This window comes from Spermophilus citellus, assembly GCF_964194105.1.
Source record: "Spermophilus citellus genome assembly, chromosome: 2".
Taxonomy (NCBI): Eukaryota; Metazoa; Chordata; class Mammalia; order Rodentia; family Sciuridae; genus Spermophilus; species Spermophilus citellus.
This window is the reverse complement of record NC_138183.1, coordinates 252,983,926-253,004,359: the sequence shown is the minus strand read 5'-3', so window position 1 is coordinate 253,004,359 and position 20,434 is coordinate 252,983,926. Positions and strand designations below refer to the sequence as shown.

At 40.8% G+C, this 20,434-nt stretch overlaps 1 protein-coding gene across 27 annotated transcripts in view; it reads right to left on the bottom strand.

Moving 5' to 3' along the window:
• PPP6R3 (protein phosphatase 6 regulatory subunit 3) overlaps positions 1-20,434 on the bottom strand; it is a 134,503-nt gene that overhangs the window by 26,589 nt on the left and 87,480 nt on the right. For 21 of the 27 annotated variants that reach the window (XM_081280782.1, XM_081280773.1, XM_081280761.1 and 18 more), the window contains 7 exons: positions 19,839-19,968; positions 17,374-17,526; positions 15,757-15,906; positions 14,159-14,223; positions 10,715-10,830; positions 9,473-9,558; positions 3,254-3,340 (listed from right to left, as the gene is read on the bottom strand). In XM_081280782.1, the coding sequence (XP_081136908.1) occupies positions 3,254-3,340; positions 9,473-9,558; positions 10,715-10,830; positions 14,159-14,223; positions 15,757-15,906; positions 17,374-17,526; positions 19,839-19,968 (787 nt within the window). The remainder of the gene's footprint in view (positions 1-3,253; positions 3,341-9,472; positions 9,559-10,714; positions 10,831-14,158; positions 14,224-15,756; positions 15,907-17,373; positions 17,527-19,838; positions 19,969-20,434) is intronic. The other 6 variants (XM_081280763.1, XM_081280765.1, XM_081280768.1 and 3 more) reach the window with 1 other exon arrangement.

Here is a 20,434-nt window from a genome sequence, read left to right as displayed (position 1 = left end):
GGCTACAGGACAGTCAATCATGGTATATTTGCAGAGGTGGCTTTGTAGCATGGGGTAAAGCATGGAGTGCAAACGAAAACTGAGTCTTGGGAATTTGGTTGAAAGCAGAAGAGGGGGGACAAGTTCTGGATGACAAGCTGAACTTTGGGTATATGAAAGGTAAACATGATAGGCAACATTCACATCCATTAAATCAAAAAGAAAGAAACCAACTCCTCTGAATTATAGCCATTATTTCTTACGCTTGGTACTTTTAAGACATGCTAAAGAACCAGAATGTCATTCTACCAGGAAGGCAGCATTTGGTCATAGAAGGGTGAGGTTCTCTCCCAGTTGTCTTTTTACTCCATCATCAGAATGTAGACAGTAAGTGCATTAAGTGCATAGCAAATGCACTTGCACCTGCACAAAGACGCCCATGTGCACTCTGTAGGTGTGAGTCTGCACTACTCCACCTATGCATCTCAGAGGGCATCTCCATAAGTTCTGGGTCTACTGTGGCTTCTAGGAAGAATCAACCAGCAAAGCACTCCACACTTCAAACCTGATTTTACTGATAAAGCCATCAAAGCTGCAAAATCCACTAAGTGAAAACTGCTACTGTATTCTACTTAAGGGTGTACTGAAAGTACATCGAACTTGGAGAATTCCAAATCTGGAATGCACCACACAGCGGTGCAATTAGTACACTTTCTAGAACTGTCAACCTGGCCAAAGTTGGAACTATCCAAAGACACTAAGAAGTGAGCCATCCATTTCATTACACAAACCTCCTACCAGTAATGCCATCCAGCCACAAAACCAGCTTGTGATCTCACTTGAGCTGACTGCCTACATAGCCCATGATGCAGTGTGAGGTGGAAGAAGTGTCAGACCTTCACCAGAGCCCTTCTGTGGCGTGGGCCTGAATTATCCAAACACTGCAGGGGAAGAGGCCTCACCCTTCACACCTCTGAGAGACAGAACCAGGAGAATGGGCATCAGTTGACATTAGGAAACCCAAAAGGGCTGGGGACAGAACAGTATAGGCAGCAGCATGGACACTGTGAGGCATTCACAAGGTGACATGTGAACATCACCTGTAGGGCAAAACTGCAATCCCCAGGGATTACTAATGAACCACTAAAAAGGTGCAGTTTAAATATAATAACCATTTCACTTGCAAAATGACTTTCATTGGGCTCTCTACACCTGGGGGCTCTGGCTACAAAAGGCTCAACTTCACATGTGAATGAAAATTTTAAGCTGCTACACATGCTAATATTCTGTTTAAAATGATGATGATGATGAAATATCAAATTAACCTAGACTTACACTCTCCCCAACACAAATGACTATATAAATAATGCTTTTGATCCTACTTCTTATTTTCAAATGACCCACAGCTGCCTTATACAAAGAAAAGCTTATGGAAGCCTGTCAGTCTGAAAAGAATGATAATCTTTCTACTTCTAGAGGTTTATGAGGTGTGAATAAAATTCACAAGACTGGGCAGGAACTAGGTGAGGGTTGTTTCAGTCAGTTTTATGATCGGATTATTTTATATACAAGTCAGCATCAGTAAAAACAAAAGTTAGAAAACTCTTCAGAACTGATTATGACTCTGGAATCACATATCATGAGAAATAAGCAAACTCACTTTCTAGTTGCCTAAAATTAATCAATTCTACATTTAATTAGTACCTGGAATTCCAGGGCTGGGGGCATAGCTCAGGGGTAGAATGCATGCTCAGCATGTGCTGGGACCTGGGGGTTTGATCTCCCAGCACCATTAAAACAACAACAGTAGTTCAGGGCATCCTTTTTCTTAATTCTGGAATTTGGGAGTTCCAAATGTACTAGCATATTTTAAAACAGATGTTTCGGGCATCCGACCAAGACAATTTACATTTAGTACCACCAAGCTTCAGTCCAGAGGTACAGCAATGTACAGCACTCATGACTGGTTGACTTATTTTGGTACTCTGCAGGTGCTTCAGTAGAAAGACCACTATCAAAGAGCTTCCTGGGGTAAATACCAGAGAATTCTGGGGACAAGACAGGACTGCTTATAGGCATGAGGCCTCACAACCAGCCACAGTGGGTTAACCTGGCTGATCAGTGCTTCATGAAAGCAAGGTGATACTTTTTGAGAAGGCATGCACTGATGCTCTACAGTGCTCCCTGTAGGCCTGCTGCTCTCTGGCTCTAACTTCAGAAGACAGGCTACCAAAGGGCAGCCGTGTCAAGCAACAGGGAGGCCAACCAAGTGTGGACATGCCACTTGAGATCTATTTGGAAAGGTGAATGCTAAACTACCTTTGTATCAAAATCAAACGATTGCTTAGCCTCAGAAACACTGGAACATGAAAGGCATGCCAAAAGACAAGGGAACTCTCCCCTCATGCTTTTCCAGGCCCTGGTAAGAGACGAAGCCTAGAGACCGAGAAAAAAAGAAGCCAAGCAACATTCAGTGCAGAATGGGGAAGGTGTCTCCTTAACTCTGCTGTCATACCAAAGCAATTTACAGGCCAAGACCATCTAGTCTTAGTTCAGGACAATTTCCCCATAAAACAGTTCATCACTTGCTAACCAGCTTCTTTTTTAGTTCCCAAACTTGATAACCAGCAGGAAAGTAAAATCATTTGTTGCTTTATTAGTTACATCCTGCTTTTCCTCCCAAATTAAAAGCAGCTGATAAATGGAGTCGATTGGGGGGCAGAAGGATAGAGGTGGCAAGGAATTACTTCAAGTAAAACTTAATTTGTATGTTACTATAATATCGCACTTAAAGAAACATACCATTAACAGGGAATTGTTTTAATGAGTCAACTGGTGCAGGGATGTTGGTGAAAGTTCACTCTTACTTAAATTTTTCAAGTCTTATTTCTATTATTCTTATCGACAAGTCTCTACTACATGAATCTATTTAAGCAACAACTCGCTTATTGTGAGGTCTGTGTAATACGCATATGTGATATGACTTGCTAACTATTCAGTTAATGAGAAGGCATGCACTGCTGCTCTACGGTGCATTATTCAACTTTCCTGAAAATTCACTCACTGTTATCAGGTTAAGAAACATTCCCTGGAAATAAATCAGTATAAACCTACCTTTCACGTACCCAACCCCTCACTATTGTAAATGCTTTTGCCTAACTAATAACCCAAATCACATTCTAATACATAATCTGACTCCAAGGTGATTTGCAAATGGCAACTAAACTAAGCATTTAAAATAAAAATAAAGAGCAAAGCTTTAGGCATGACTCACTTGCTGCAAAGAGGAATCCTGTGAGAAACCCGTTTCTTTAAAGTCAATTTCATCATCACTGGATGAATGAATATGGCAGGTTGTAACCTATATGCATAAAAATGTAAAAAACTATTTAACATAGGAAAGTTTTGGACATTTGTATCAGCATTTTTACGGAAAAAAAATCACATTTAGTTTTTCTCTCAATGTGTAACAGAAAAAAAAGTAACAGTTAAGTTGTCAAACCCACCCAACCAGCAAGGGCACGATACGCGGTTTGGCTTCCTGGCTTGCTGTGGCCCACTTCTGGTTCCTTCACTTCTCATCACCAGCATCACCAGGAATTAGATACAAAAAGGAGCCGAGTCACTCCATTTAAGTGGTTACTTTAATAATTATTGCCAATTAAATGTTAATAAGAAAGGCTGAAGTAATGGTGCAGATGAAATACGAAAATAGTTGATGATGTGATAGGCCTATAAGGCAAAACTGCAATCCTCAGGGATTACTAATAAACCACTAAAAAGGTGGGGTTTAAATATAATAACTATTTCACTTAAATTTGAATTTCCTGCCCACACTAAGAAAAGCACTGTCCATAAACACTAACTTTGATTTTGAGTCAACAGTTCCTTGCTCATAAAGACCCCAGAATGCACAATCAACTCTCAGAAATTAAGGAAAAACAAATGTGCTCACCAACTCATGGATAAGTGATTTTTATTAATTCATAAAAGTCATACAAAATTAGGGGAAAATGTATTAACAATTAGAAATAAGATATACAAATGACTAAGTACAGAATTAATAATAATAACTGCTATACAGCAAGTGGTAAATATGAACAGTCTATAAAATTCTAGAAATGATGAGCTATCTCTCCTGTATTTTTTGTAGAAGTGTTTTGGGCAGAGAATGACACTATGCTTAGCAGTAGACACCTGCCAACTCTTAAGACTATGCCTAACAGCCTGGAGTTACAGAGACTGGCCTGGTCTGCTTTCAAAGTTGCTCTCACACTGGTTCAAGAAGCCCAGTATACACTCCCACATAGGTCTGTAGGAAGTAGGGCTTTTGAAATTCTCAGTAAATCAATGCCTAAAGATTACATTATTCTTTTGCTTTGTCTGACCATCTTTGGTAAAAAGACACTAAGCCCAAGTGAAATACAGCTGCAATAAGCTGATATCTGCAGTGACCTGGTCCCCTTCTCCCCAACCCTCTCAAAGGTATAAAACCCTCGCATTCCAACTGTTAGTCTGGCTTGATGAAATGAGAGGCAGAGTTTGCTGTCAATGAAGGGTGCCTGCCTGAGTCCACAGCAACTTTAGTGAACAGCTGGGGAAACAGGACTGGGATGGCCAGGAAAACCCAGCCCATGGTATGGGATGCTGCTTGGTCCAGGCAGCTGTCACCTTACGGGACAATTGCAGTCAAGCAGACTCAGAGGCGCCTTGGGCGCATATCATGCTCAGCCAACGTGCAGTGAGCACAGAAACAGAACAACTCATAGAACAAGCCAGACGCACTGAAGGAGGAAGAACAAGACCACTGGCTGCTCCTAACTGGGTCTTGTCTCAATGCAAGCAGGATGCAATACATCTTCATACTTGTATTTTTTTTTTTAACCAGAAAACCAGAGTTCATCAGCTCACCAATTTAGATGAGGAAAGTTTTGCAGAACAACTACTAAGTGCCAGATCCAGTGACACCCTCACAGTTCTATTCACAAGATCTTCCCCAAGAGCAAACTAGTTTTCCTCAGCAAGTTACAGCAACACTATGAACACACCTTTCTGTCATGTTGAGGGAGGGTGTGAGTCTACCTGAGCCATTCCAGTTTGAATGCACTAACAGAATGACTGGAAAGACCACAGCTTACCTGGGGGAAAGCTTGCTATGCAGAATCCTAAACAGTTCCCCCACTCAGCTGCCACATGACAGAGGTACTCAGCTGCACTGTGGGACCACACCTTCTGAGAAATCTCCATCTTAGCAAGTGCCACCTTTACTCCTCTTTTTGGCTAAAATCTTTGGTCATGGTGTGTCCTGCAGCCACCCACATCTGCCCCCCACCTTCATGACATCTCTCACAATCCCTTCGCTCCTCAGCAAGCCCATTACCGTGAGTGCAAGTCCATTACAGTGAGTCCATTATCAGTGAACCACCATACCCATCCCTTGGATTAATGCTAACAAGCCAGTTGGCCAGTCTCCTGCTCCTAACTCTGTTTTCAACCAGCAATCACAGTGGTCTTTCAAAAATGTACATCAAATTATATCACTTTTTAGTTCAAAACCTAATGGGATTCTCATTTCATTAAGATAGAAAACCCAGGGCTGGGGTTGTGGCTCAAGTGGTAGAGCGATTGCCTAGCACACGTGAGGTGCTGGTTTCAATCCTCAGCCCCACATGAAAAAACTAAACAAAACAAAGGTATTGTAAAAAACTAAATAAACAAAGCAAAGGTATTGTGTCCATCTACAACTAAAATTTTTTTGAAAAGATAAAATCTCAGGTGTTTACTGTGGACAACAGGGTACACACATTCTGGCTATTCAGTGCCTCTCTGGCCTCCTGTCTTCTATCTTCTCCCTTGGTGCTCTGATACCAGCGCATGGGCACTGGGAACCAGCAGTCTCTTGACCATCTATTTTCAACTGCACATCTGTCTAAATGTTCTCTAACTCCCTCCCTGTGTTTGCTCCTGAGCATTTGTCATCTGGAATATGCAGATGACACTGTGCACCTCACTCATTTCTTATCTATGTCTTTCAAAGCAGGGCCCTTGCCAATCTTCTTAGTACTGTTACCCTCCATGCCTGGCATGCAGAAGGCACTCAAACATTTTCTGAAGAACAGATACCAACAACCACTAATGAAAAAAAAAAAAAAAAAAAAAAACCCTAATGAGTGCCCAACACTCAGGCCACACTGATATACTACTGGAAGTGAAGTACCCACTTGCTGCTGCCATGCAAAGAGAGCTTCTGAGGTGTTGCCATCTTTCATGATAAAAATTTTAGCTTTATTAACTGTTAGAAGAAAAATTAAATAGGTGCCTTTCATGGGGACTGCCAAGGAAAACCCCAGCACGATGTGACAATGAAGCTCTGAGACCCATCAGTGAGCAGTGGGAGCTCAGACTCCTCTCCTCACCACTCGAGTAGCCCCACTGCAGGCCCAGCATCTGCCCACCCCAAGGCTGGTGACACCAGCTCCAGTTTCCACTTGAACCTCCTGCCAGGCAAGTCACAGTGTGTGCTCCAATCTGTCTACATCACCTCCACACACTGTCAATGATGGCAAAAAAAGGACTAATACTTTCCCCATTGGAGAGAAGCAGAGTGTGAAACTCAACTTTCTGAAGTTAGTACAAAACTTCCTTCATTATCTATCTAAATCCTTGCCGATTTTTATAGTTTGGGGGCTTAGTAAAAACACTGAAGTCCTTGCATATAATTAAAACACAAAATTTACAGAAACCCCCCAACATAAAAACATAACGACAGTGTACGAATCTACCATGCACACATTTTGGCATGATGGGGTTGAAAGACTAAAGCACTTCAATTATCTCAGGGTTTAATTAAAATATTACAGTCAATCAACCATAGCTGGGGGCTGATACAGCTATATAAGTGAAAAGGTCCTTGGGCCAGGACCCTGCATGACAGATAAGTACGCAGTATATAAATGAGTGCATCCTTTTTGTGAACAGAAAAATAAGAACCAGCCAGGGCAACATACCAATATATGAACTCAAGCTGAAATAAATGCCAGGCAGGTTGGTGAGCCATCCTAAAATCAACTAAGCAAAGGCAGTAGATGTGATCTATCTACTTGGAAAGAGACAGGGATAAGCAATCCACTACCCAACTGCCAAGTCCATGATGAACATGTTAGAAGGGCAAGTGCTTTTTTCACTACTTTCATGTGTGGGCATTCTCCTTGTTATTTTTCCTTGGGCAAGTAAAGCCTCCTGAATTTATCAAGTTGTATTTACAGTCTAATTCACAATACCTTATTTTCCCACAGTGCCCAACCCCACAGAGATAACAGCTGGAAAGCATTTTGAGCAAAAAACATAGTCTGGAGAGGGCAATTACAATGTCCTTAGTGACCTAGGATTAACACCTAGTTATCTTCAAACACTTGGAAGATCAGCAGCCTTGAACAATACAAAGCAAAATTCCCTCCAGGAAGGACTTATGCTCTGGGACCAAAGAATTGAAGAGGTCTGGAGACCAACCTGTCTCAACAGACAGCAAGATAGGAGAGTGGGGCTAACTCATTACAGTGTCAGCAATGTAGCAGGGCTCCACAAATGTGACCCATCTGTTATACAGGCAACTTCTCCCTACTTCATTTTATGTTGAATATCTACATGTAGGCCAAGTATGATGCGCAAAGGAGAACTGCGCTCCAGTTTGAGTGGTGGATGGAGCTCACGGTGACCTGCCATCCTACACAGGTGTAAATCCCTGTGACTGACTGACTCAGAAGGGGCTGAACCTGTCCTGGGTGCTGTGGGTCTGTGCCCTCCATAGGGACATGCACGCATCTATATACTCACACGGCAGATTCACTGGCGACATGAGGGGTCGGAGTGTTGTCTGGACTACAATGAAGTCCTCCTTTACTACAGAACTGCTCACCAGAGGAATCTGCTGAGTCACCCAAGATGGAAGTCTTTTTAAAAAGCCTGATAACAAGTTAACTGGACACTTTTGACTTCTTCTTCTGAAGTAATTCAAAGGATACTTTTAAAAGAAAGAGTTTCCCAAACAAAATCAGAACATTTCTAAATATTCCTTTATCATAAGATAACAAGGAAAAAAAAATCCCCTTAAAGGAGACTCCATTTAGCCTGCATTGTTAATAAGGAATTAATATGGGAACCTCTAAAATTAAATGGTTAATTTCACAGAACTGGAGGATGATTTTAATGTACAAAAAAAAAAAAAAAAAAAACCTGATTACCTAGAATACTCAGGTGATATTTTGATAACTAGTCCAGCTTAAATTATTTGAATCAATTTGATTAGTGAAAGGAACCCAAAACTAAAATGGTAATACAATTACAAAAATGCCTTAACCCTTTCTTGACAACCCACAGAGTATCAGCATGAACGTTCAGTTTCTCTGATGGGATGCAGCTCCCATAGAAACACTAAGCCTTGGGCTCATTTTAATTACATGGTCCCACAAAGCTCTCTTTCTATAGTAAGGTCTACTTCATAACTCTTACAACTTTTCATACTTCCTAATTCTACCACTATATCCACCTTAAAAAGCAATTACCCTACCACTGTCAAGACTGGAAAAGGCTAACCAGATCTGTCAGGCAGTCCACCGAGTCAGAGGCACAGACCCCTGAGGGAGTGTGGCCCCAGATGGGTCAGCTCGTGGCTGCTCAGCTACTTTAAGAGTTGCTTCCCTCTTGTCTTTCAGTTATGTTCTCAACAGACAAGGCTACCAGATACTTGAAAAGCTAACAGTTCAGGTGTTATTATATTCTAGAAATTTAAGAATACACCTGAATTTCAAATGACAAATTAAATGCTGGACAGCACTACTCCTAGGTCAAAGCTGCCACCTCATCAGTTGGCAGACGCTTACAAAAGAAAATGCTTTAGTTATCTTTAAAAGCAAAAACAAAGCAATACTTACCTTAAAAATTAATGCATTAAAAAAACAAAAATACATTCCAAAGTCCAATATAATTTTTAAGAAATTATCAGTGCCATTATTCCCTGGCTATAAAGTACCAATTCTGTTAAGGGTTTTAGTCCTAGAGTTTCAAAGTCATGTACAAAATTTTCCCCCACTGGGAATTAACCAAAAATGAGAGTAAACTCAGTAACGTTAGAAAACACCCACAGGAATATTTAGGATTTCTAAGCACCAAGGTTACCTGAAACAAGACACAAACCCCACAGAATAAAAGGCAGAGGCTGCTATTGAGGTGCCTAGGGAGCAGGGTATGGAAAGAAATGATGAGAAGTAGAAATTGGTGGCTTTTTAGAGCCTTTTTTGTCATCCAAAGCAGGTAATTAGGAGCCAACTAGACAATGAGCAAGAAATACTGACTTCTGTTCCAAAGAAAGAGATATATACTCATCCGTGGCCTGTGCTTACTGGGCCAAATGGAAGATCTTTTACATTTTTCTGAATAAATGGGAAAGACTTAAGAGCACTAAGAACAAATAGAAATGCAACCTTGTAAAACGTACTAGATCTACCGTGTTCCTCTTGTTTGTTTCTCCTAAGGAGCTTGTGCAGAATGTTTCCCATCGCTCCCTGACATCGTCGGGAAGATCTTTGGAGTGAGAAAAGAAGAAAAGCATTATCAGTACAATGACCCATAGGATGGGAGAGGACAGTCATGCCGACTTACCAACCCTGGGACCCGACTAGCTTCTCAAACTGTGCCTAGATAATGTTTCCTAAGACAATGTGTGCCTCTGAGCTAACATGTGAATGCATTTACAATGGAGAAATTCAACCTTCTAGAGAAGTTTTAGAGAAAAGGATATACAACTACTTTTCAGATAAAACAAAACCATGGCTATGATTTGGAGGTCTAACTACACTAAGTGGGTTATCTGACAATTCTGGCTTACCCACCCACCCACAGATGCATACTCACACAGGCACAAGACATATCACTCAGCCACAACTTCCCTGAAAATAATCTAGAACACTTAACTGCATGACATTTCTCCTTGGTGAGGACATAAACTATGAGAAGGAACGGATTCATCACTGGGTGACAACTTTTAGTGCACATGCAATAGGCAACAGCCTCTTGAACAAATATTTGTAAGAGAAAAATAGGATACACTGGGAGGCACAATTTTGCAGCTCACTCTGAAGTAACTGTTTCAGAGACATCACATATCACATATTCAGTGAAGTCTCAAGAGTACTGCTCCTGGGACCGAAGCCCAGAGTCCACAGAGAACTGAGGTTCCCTTTCTGAAGAGGATTCAGGGCCCGGGTTCCCATTAAAAGGCATTTGCAGTTAATTTCAAGTTAATTGCAAGCTGATTAAATTTACATGGTAAGGGGGGGGGGGGAGTGTCCTTTAGGAGCCAAGACCCCTCATTTTAAAGATGGAGATATGGAAGAAATGCTGACAAATGCCTTAGTATCCCAGTTAAAGGAATTTAAGGCATAGGTGAGACAGAGGTCTTCAAAATAAGTTGGGGGGACCTCAAAATACTCTAAAGTTTAAACAATTTAGTGAGCAATGTTTAACCACAACAATGGGTACACTTCCAGCATGCTGAAGCCAGCCAGCACCTACTAGAAGGACGGCAGAAATCTGAACAGAAGAACAGTGAAGACCCACATTCAAATCTCCCAATCTGTAAAACATGAAGAAACTCCACAAACAGCTATTAAAAATGCTACCAAGTACTTCTATTTACCCTTGATCCCATAAAGATGTAACCCAAATTGCGAGAACTCACCTTTGATGAGCTGCTGCACGGCAGCACTATTGGGACCCTTGTCAGCACTGTGCACGATACAGTTGGCTATCCTCGTGAGGTGTCCCATATAACCGTGCCGTCTTCCTCCCTCGGCCCTGACAAGGGGAAGGACAAATGTTCATATTCCACACGTAACAGACACTTGGTGAATACTGTGAATAGGGCACCAAAGAGAATGACAATGGATAGAAAAAGGAGGAGAAACCAAGGAGTGGAGAGTGCAAGAGTGTCCCTGAGCAGCAAGGCCAGGAGGCCTGAACCACTCTCTGGAAGAACAGACGCAACCTCAAGACAGCACAGTCTCCTCAAAATATATAAAACAATCACTAATTATAGTCTCTTAAACGTACTCTCACTGATGTCTAATGTAAGAGTAAAGAATGGAGGGAAGAATTTTGCTGGTTTGTTTTCCTAAAAGACATCAAATTTTAGTCTATCAATTGACATAAATAATTATCTACCAGTAGCACTCCTCAAGGTAAGACCTGGAGATCTGAAGGGTTGGCCAAGACAGGCAGTGAACCTGCACTTGCCAATAAACCACTTTGAACATGGGCATATAAACCTAGTCCTCCTTCCTTTTTATTCCCGGGGGTTCTAATCTTCCCAACCTTGATCCATCTTTACATTTAGACAAACTTTTCACATCACTATAACTTTTCTGCCTCTTTACAAAGTATCAAGACTTTAAACTCTATGAAAGACTTTATTTTTCTTTTTTATTACAAATAGTGGGGTACAAACTGAAGTGATTTTTCTTAAGGGAGAAAAACCTTTTAGAAGCCACTAAAATTCATCCTATGCTTGGAGGCTGGCCTAGGAAAAAAATGTATCTGCTGGAAAATCTTAAATGGCCTGGGGTAACCTAATGCTCACAACCCCTAAGGCTGATCTCAATATGCTAAGAGTTTCTTTTAGTTCCACAATAAGAATCAGACACTCCAACAGGAGCAACTTAGCAAAACCCTGGCTCAAAACAAAAAGGGCTGGGCATGTGGTACAGCACACAGTACAGGGAAAAGAAGATCCAGAAACCCAAGTGCTCTTATGGACAGCCCACAGGTGAGAACAAAGGCCCATCTCTGCAAGGCTTTAGACTGGGGCTTCCAAAGTGTTCCAAGCCTCTGGTGTAAGGCACATCAGGAAATCTGCTTCAGGACACCTTTAAGTGGGGGCAACACTTTCAGATGGTCTTCAGAGGATGGGCTTACAGGGAGAGCGGAGTACACAGGATACTTAGGTGCTTGCAGTGAAGAGGTGAAGAGAGAATGGAAGGTTAGGAAGGGCACGGAGGAGCCAAGATGGGCTCCGAGATGGGGTTGGATGTCAAATGGGCCACACACAGGACTCCCAAAAGGAGCTCTGTTTGGAATAATGTGTCAGACGTTTACCCATACTAGCCCCTTGCCACACAAACTAAATGCCAATCTCCCACACAGAGTCAAATCAAAACCCTGTTAGTGCTTACGAATTCTTAAGTTAATCTTCAAAAATTAAACCTCACAAAGTAAAGCTGACATGTCATGAGGCACCTAGCTCTCCTGGGGATACAGACAAATCTAAGTAGAGATTACGCAGCAAGAAAACTCCCTAGAGAGAATCAACTTTAAAGGGCTACAAGACAGCTTTCTGGGGAGATGGGAACATTCTGTCTTGACCATGGTGGTTGTTACATGACTTCATGCCTCAGTCACAATTTCTAGGACTGTACACCTAAAAAGGATGAAATCTTGCCACATGAAAATTTTACCTAAATAAACCTGACTGAAAAACAAGCACAATCTCTTCAAAAAGTGATGCTGGGAAAACTGGTGATTCACATGCAGAAGAATGAAAGTAGACGCCTCTTAAAATCAACTAAAAATATACCCAAGACCTAAATGCAAGACCTGAAACTAAAACTGCTAGAAAAAAATATAAGGGAAACACTTTGAGACATTGGGCTGGACAAAAGTTTGCGCGCGCGGGGGGATGATCTCAACAGACATCTCTTAATACACACACAAATGGCCAACAGACACAGGGAAAAAACCTCAACATTGCCAGTCATCAGGAAAATGCAAATCAAAACCAGTAGGAGATACTACTATCTCACCCCAGTGAGGGAGTTACCATCAAAAACACACAAATAAACGCCAGCAATCATGAGGAAAAAGGCAAAATGTATTTCTGCAGTTGGTGGGAACATAAAGTAGTGGAACCACTAGCAAAATAGTAGAGAAGGTCCTTGAAAAATGACAAGTAGAAATACCATAGGATTCTGTAATCCCATTACTGGGACTCTACCAAAAACAGATGAAATGAGGCTGTGGAAGAGATGCCTCCACTTCCATATTTCTTGGAGCTCAGTTCACACAGCCAAGATGTCATTCAGCAGATAAATGAATAAAGAAAAGATGATATATACACACACAATGAGAAGATACACACACAATGAGAAGAATCAAATCCTGTCATCTGTGGCAATGTGGATGAAATTGGAGCCATGATCTTAAAAGTGAAATAAGTCAGGCACAGAAAGACAAATACTGTATGTTCTCACACATGTGGGAGCTAAAAAAAAGACGATCTCAAACAAGAGTCAAACAGTGGCCACAAGAGGCCAGGAAAGGGAATAGGAAGAGGGCAGAGAGAGTGAACCCTGGTATGCTACAGCACACAGCAGAGTGACTATAACATACCACGTTTCTCAAAATAACCAGAAGAAATGGAGTTTGAGATTCCCAGCATAAATAAATGCTGATCACCCCTAATTTGATCTCCACACATACATGCAAATTATCACATAGTAATCCATACAACTATTTTAAAACACACACACACACACACACACACACACACACACACACACACACGAAGTGCATCTAAAGAGTGTTTCACAAACCTGCCCTATGCTAGCTGCTTCAGAGGTCCCAGGGCATCAGAGGAATGCCTACTACAGACACGGCTACTATGACAGAGCTGCGTACACATATCAACTAACATTTCACATAGCCTTGTAATTAGCAAAAAATTTTCTAGAAAAAAAGTATTAAGCAATTTCCCCTCTTTAGTTCCATGTACCCAGGAACTGAACTCTACACTGAGAATGGGAACCTGATGTACTCTGAGTTGGTGTAAGACAAACATGCTAAGCTAACCACCATCAACAAGGACTTGACTTCATGACTCTTCATCATTCAATTCCACGTTATTCTAAAAAAAAAAATTAGACTTCCAAAAAGGCCTAGGGGTTCCAAAGGCAACACAAACATTTCTACTAAGGAGGAGGAGAAGGGGGCAGGAGTGGGGGAATAAAAAAATATGTTATCTGTTACAAATGTAAGTTATTTCATGTTTCTTTAAGGAGGGCAGGGTGTGTGTTTATGGCGGGGGTCTTCAAATTCTAAATCAAACAATCCTTTTTGAAAAAAATTTACTTACTGTTTCTTCTCATTCATTTCCCAGGCTTCAAGTATTCGTTCTATTAATTGGCATTTTTGGAAGAGCTAAAAAAAAAAGAAAGAAAAAGAATATTCTAGTTAGCATTTACTTAAATGTCAAAACATAGAAACTTTACAGTAAAATAGATAACTAGTTGGACAGAACAGGGGTGTGTGCATGGGCAGCAAGTTTTACAGGTAACTGGCCAACGCACATACAACCAGGGGACAAGTTTGCCTCAGACCCTCAGAATACTGCAGGAATCAACAGGACCCATGCCCCCAAGAGTGTGTAATGGGAATCACACTGCCACGGGGCTGTCCCAAGTGAGCAAACCCTGTGACCTAAGGCAAAGACAAGATATGGTAGCTGGGAAAATTCGGTCAAAAATACAGAGCCTGACCAAAATTAAAATGAAATTAGAAGTATGGCTTTTAACTCAGAATCTAAACCAATATGTGTACTTTTAAAATTTGAGCTACACTAACTCCATGTGTACAGAAGTTATCGTACTGATATTAAAAACAGGCATGTCTTATCAAAACCTTGCACATCAACGTCAGCTACTGTGAGCTCATCAGTGGATGTGCAAGGCCAGCTTCATTCAGATGGTGCTCCAGCTGCCCAGTACTTGGCTATTTCCAGCTAGTCTTTCCTATCTTCCAGGTTTGAGAGTAACCCAAGGATGAGCTAGAAACCTTCATGAAACCACAGAACTTCAGAAGAAATTTGAGACTAACCAGTAAAATCACCATATATTTTACAGAGCAGAAACCTCAAGAAAAGTCTCACTCAACATCACAGAACTTGCCTTGCCAAACTTTCAGGCCTGTGTTCAGCATCAGAAACCAAACTCTTTTTTTAAAAAAAAGTATATATATATTTTTTTAGTTGTTGACAGACCTTCATCTTATTTATTTATATGTGGTTCTGAGAATCAAACCCATTGCCTCACACATGCCAGGCAAGTGCACTACGGCTGAGCCACAGTCCCAGCCCCAGAAACCAAACTCTTAATGCCAAGAATTTAGAAGTTCTCTGAAGTATTTACATTTCTGTTTTTTTTTTTAATCTCCAAAGGATGGACAATGGATGGATGAAGGGATATAAAACACACACACACACACTTATGTTAAATATTAAAATATAATTAAATATATAATATTTTATTTATTGATTGATTATGGCATCAGGGATTGAATCCGGGGGCATTTAACCACTGAGCCATATCACTAACCCTTTTCTTAATAATATTTTGAGATAGGGTCTCATTAAGTTGCTGAAGCTGGCTTTGAACTCATGATCCTCCTGCTTCAGCCTCTTAAGCCACTGGGATTACAGGTGTGCACCACTGCACCCAGCATCCAAAAGATATATTTTAAAAACTCAATTTTACCAAAAAAAAAAAACAGGCCAACTTAGATATTTTTTCTTTTAAAGTTCATCTAATGACTTTTTATCATTTTTAGAAGTGAATGAACACATGACAATGAAATCTAAATAAAATCTGTTCTTAAATCTCAATATGTTACATACTAAAGTGCTATACTGCAATAAAGAGAAAACAGTGGAAGTTAAAGAAAACCAAATAAGCTCACGTGTTTCAATAACAAACTGTCACCAGTGGAGTCCTGATCAGTAATTGTGCCATCTTCTGTGTTTTCAAAAGGACTGGCAAGAATCAGTGCAATACAAATTTCCACTTGTGTATGCAAGAAGTTATTCCAAGTATATTTGAAGAACATGTCCTACAAAAGAAAAAACAGTGTTTTCTTTAGTTACCGCAATGTTTAAACAACCTCTTTGATATCTTTACAGAATAGTGATTTATTAAAGGAAAAATGGTTTTCAAATGGTTTGAGATAGCATAAACAATAGCATAAACAACGTATTTGTTCATGCCAAAATTTGCATGGAATCTAACACAATTCAACAATAAGCATATGAAGAAAAGATAATAATAAATTTCTCAGAGAATTAAGTACTTTGTATTCAAAGCAACTAATGCAGACATAAGTTCAGAAAATTTTCAAAGAGATTTATAAGAATTTCATTTTGATCCAACAAGTATTTATTGGTGCTTTTGTGCATGACACCATGTCAAGTGCAATAACTCCCAGAACTGTAGCAAAACTATGAGAGGTGGCAGCATGTGATCTTCCCAAAAGCATAAGGGTTTTCCAAATTACCCTTGAATTAGTATTGGAAAAGGCAAAAACATCACAGAAGAAAAGACCATTTCTATAAGCACAAAATGTATTTACAATATAGTTGAATTTAACTATTTCAATATGAAAACATAGGCTTAGTGACACATCCAGAAGACTTTATGTTCTACAGTAATATGTCACTTAATCAGTTTCAAAAACATCTCAGTGGCCCTAGGAAGTACAGTGGCATGGTTGATGGTATGTATTGGCTTGCCACTGGGTGACTTCAGCCTTGGCCTTACCACTCAGTACCCACGGTAGGTATGCCCTCTCTGGGTATGATCTGAAAAACAGATAACTCCCTCATATTCAGGAGCTTTATACCTGGTAGCATATGAAAGTATAAGGTACATGTTATAACGCCAATCTTGTAGTGAGCAAATACCTCATTTGGAACATGCCCCCAAATCTGCTAAATGTATGCTATGACCAGATACCTTGTGAAACCTGCTAAGTGTTAACCCTCATGACTCCTGTGCTGTGTGTGGGTGGCAGAATGGACAGAACAAACACAGGCTCTGGAGCTGGGCTGTGCATTCTAAGCTCAAACCATGGCCTGGGGAAATGCAGAGGCCTGGGAAGCCCAGATCACTCCTGAGGTTTTCCTCCTCCTTTCCACTGATGAGCAGATTAACAGTTGTCTCAGAGGAGATTAACAATTATCTCAAGCTAAAAGACCTTATGGCCTTGGATCCATGAGATATACCCCAATGTAAAGGAGATGAAGGCTCATCCTTTTGCAAATTTTGAACAGAAACCAGTGCTACAATTGGCAGGCATGATTTGTATGAGACCAGGCTGCTGGGGAGGGCCTAGTCATCTTTGGAAGGCTGTATCATACAGTTCTTCACACAGCAACAATAAGTGACTCTTCAACAATCAGCAGCATCCAAAATTTTTTATAAGACTTAGAAAGTCATTGATATATACTATCAATTTGTAATGCTGAGTTACAGATTCATGAACATCAAGGGCAATTCAAATCTCTGTGAGGAAGAATCTTACCAATATGACTCCAATGCTGTTCAATTCCATAAGGTCCCCATTTATACTGCTGGTATTGGTTTGCAGCAGGCTAGATATCAACCTAATCACATTCAGCCGAGTGTTCCCCACGGGAGGATCCAGTACACCCCAGGTAGTCTTCATCACACTTTTCTGAGGAAGAAAAGGTTTCCAATCAAATTCAGTTAAAGAAAAAAACAAAACAAGCAAAAGGTCTACATGCTGAGACACACACAGTTAACCCCACAAACAATTTAAACTAAATTCTATGCTTAGGAGAAAATAAGCCACTGTTCATAGCTTTAACAGATGATGAAATAATCAAGCAATTTCCCTATAAATTTCTAAGAAATCAAGTGTATCCCTACCAATATTCCAATCTGTCATGAGCAGAAAACATAGAACAAAAAAAAACAAAACTAGAATATTTCAAATTCAGACCAGAAATCGAAGAAACTAAAAAGAGTTTACAAGTGCTTTTGGAACATAGTCCTTAGACTATATCAAATCCATGATAAAAATACATGCCTCTGTGTCATAAACCTGAAACATGACTAACCTAAACTTGTCCTTGTCCATCAAGGATATTTCTATAGTTTGAAATTACTAAAGACAGAAGCAATGGGGGCTGGAGCTGTAGATCAGTGGCAGAGTGCTTGCCTAGCATGCATGAGGCCTTGGATTTGATCCTTAGCACCACACAAAAATAAACAAATAAAATAAAGGCATGCTTTCCCCACCTACCACTCCAAAAAAAAAAAAAAAAAAGACAGAAGCAGAATGTTAGAAGTCTGATGGGAAGAGTGACAAATGGCACTCTTGGCAGCCACAATGCCCCTTCTGAAGGTCCATCAACAAGACCAGTAGATGTCTCACTCCCTTCTCCAGAGGGAATTGTAAGGTTAACTAACAAAGCTTCACTGTGGCTGAGTGCAAGTCAGTGGTGGAGCCTTTGCCTAACATGTGTGAGATAGTGGGCGGAGCCATTGCCTAGCACTGTGTGCTCACAGCAATGATGAAAGCAAAACCTCCAAGGCCTGCTCACACTCCTCATGGTTTAACAAAATCAGGTCAGCTGCTCAGTCCTGAAGTAAAAGAGAAGCTGCAACACAATGCACCTCAGTCTTGAATTTGATGGCCAAGAACCATCAAATACCTAGGGAGAAGCTAGGGGCCACCTAGGAAACAGGCCAGGTCCTTCACCACATACCTCTTCTCTCTGCTCCTTCCCCTGCCTCCATCTTCCCTTTGTACGTTCTCCTCTCCTAAACCCTCTTCTTTCTTTACCCTCCTTTTCTTGTTCCTAGGACTGACTTGAGGGATGCCGCTGACTATTAAGCACCAATAGAAGCTCTTTCCACAAGACTGAGTGAGTGCCCACACTATGGTCTACACCCAACACAGGCTGAATGCCTGTGTGTGGCGGTGGCTGCAATGGCTGCAATGGCTGAAACGGCCCAGCAGGATTCCACAAAGTCTAAGTGCCAAGCGGAAACTCCTAATTTTCAATGACGGCACTAGAGAACACCTGAAGAGACAATCCAGATGCTGGACTAGAGAGTATGAACACACCTATTCTGTGCTTCCCCTTTCCCCAAATAGTTAAACCGAAATCATCTTATATAGAACCGAGAAACCAGTATCCTAAAATTGCAATAACCCACATAAAAGACAGCCATGGAGATACACACGGTACAATACAGTGGATCGAAACATACAGGGCAAAAGGAAGGAGGAATGTGGGAGAACTAGTGCAGAAGCAGGACTCTCACAAGACAGAACACTTTATCTGACTTCAGAAGTAAATGCTTCTTACCCTAATCTAAATCTGAGGCACGGTGTGGACAGGAGGAACATCACTTGGCCTGCTGATACCCTACCACAGTTCTCCACTGGGTATTTTAGAAGGCCACATACATACGGCTGATGTCCTCCTTTGCAGGTTTCCACTTGTCCACACTCTTAGACTCGCACACACATGGTCCCTCCTGAAAACTTCACACCCAGGTCCCATGCTTTCCATGCCGCGCACTGAAACTTCAACCCACTATTTCTTAAACAAGTTCATTTGTTCCCAACTGTCTCCACTATTCACAAGAAAATGCAATTTCAAAGATCAGAGCCTGAAAATTTAACTTTACCTCAGGATGTGAAAAGAACACGCTATAAGAAGAAAATTGCTTATTTTATTGGAACATAAGGATCCAAGAATTTATAGACAAAACAAAAATCTTAGTTTCCTAAGCAGACAAGTATTCAGTTCAATTTCTATTTCAATCACCAATTTAGACAATCTATAGAGTAAAAGCCAATTAAAAATGAGTGTGGGAGCAGAAGGACTGGCAACACATCTTTGAACCTATCTTGCACGTGCTGATCACAGCCCGTCCCGGGACTCCCAGGGAGCACACTCTGCAATGACCCAACTGCTGGCTAGCCAGCCAAGCTTCGGACGGATCACCTACCTTGGGTGGCTCAAGCAGGAGTTCATGAAAAGATCTGAGTCTTCCTCTGATGGCTTCTAGAACACTCTTGTTGACTGAACAAGCTGAATGACTCACGCCTGGTGGGCAGATCTCTATATGGCCTTCAAATCTTGAAACAAAGCAAGGTTTCTTTAGTTATTACAATTTCAGGATAGATCCTTTAAGGTGCTCCCCATACCCATATAGGCAAACACTTAATGACTACATAATTACATGATAATGATGACATCAATAGTAAGCTAGAAAGTACAATAAAATGAAAGAGGGTGTATTAAAACTTTGTCGAGGATCAGCCAATGTAACCTGAAACACAAAAAGGGCTACTGATCTAGTGAGAGATGTGATTTCTCCACATTCTCCTAAACCTTGTAACTCCTATGACTTACACTGATAGCATTGTCATTAACTGACAAGAAAATCTGGAAAGCAAACAGCAATCAGATCCCTGAAATATCGAGGACATCATATTGCCCACCAGTTTGAGATGTTTGTTAACAAACAGACCTGTACTTGCTTGGGTAATCAACACTGTGAACTACTTAAAAGATTAAAATTGCTCTTTTACGTGAAAAAAA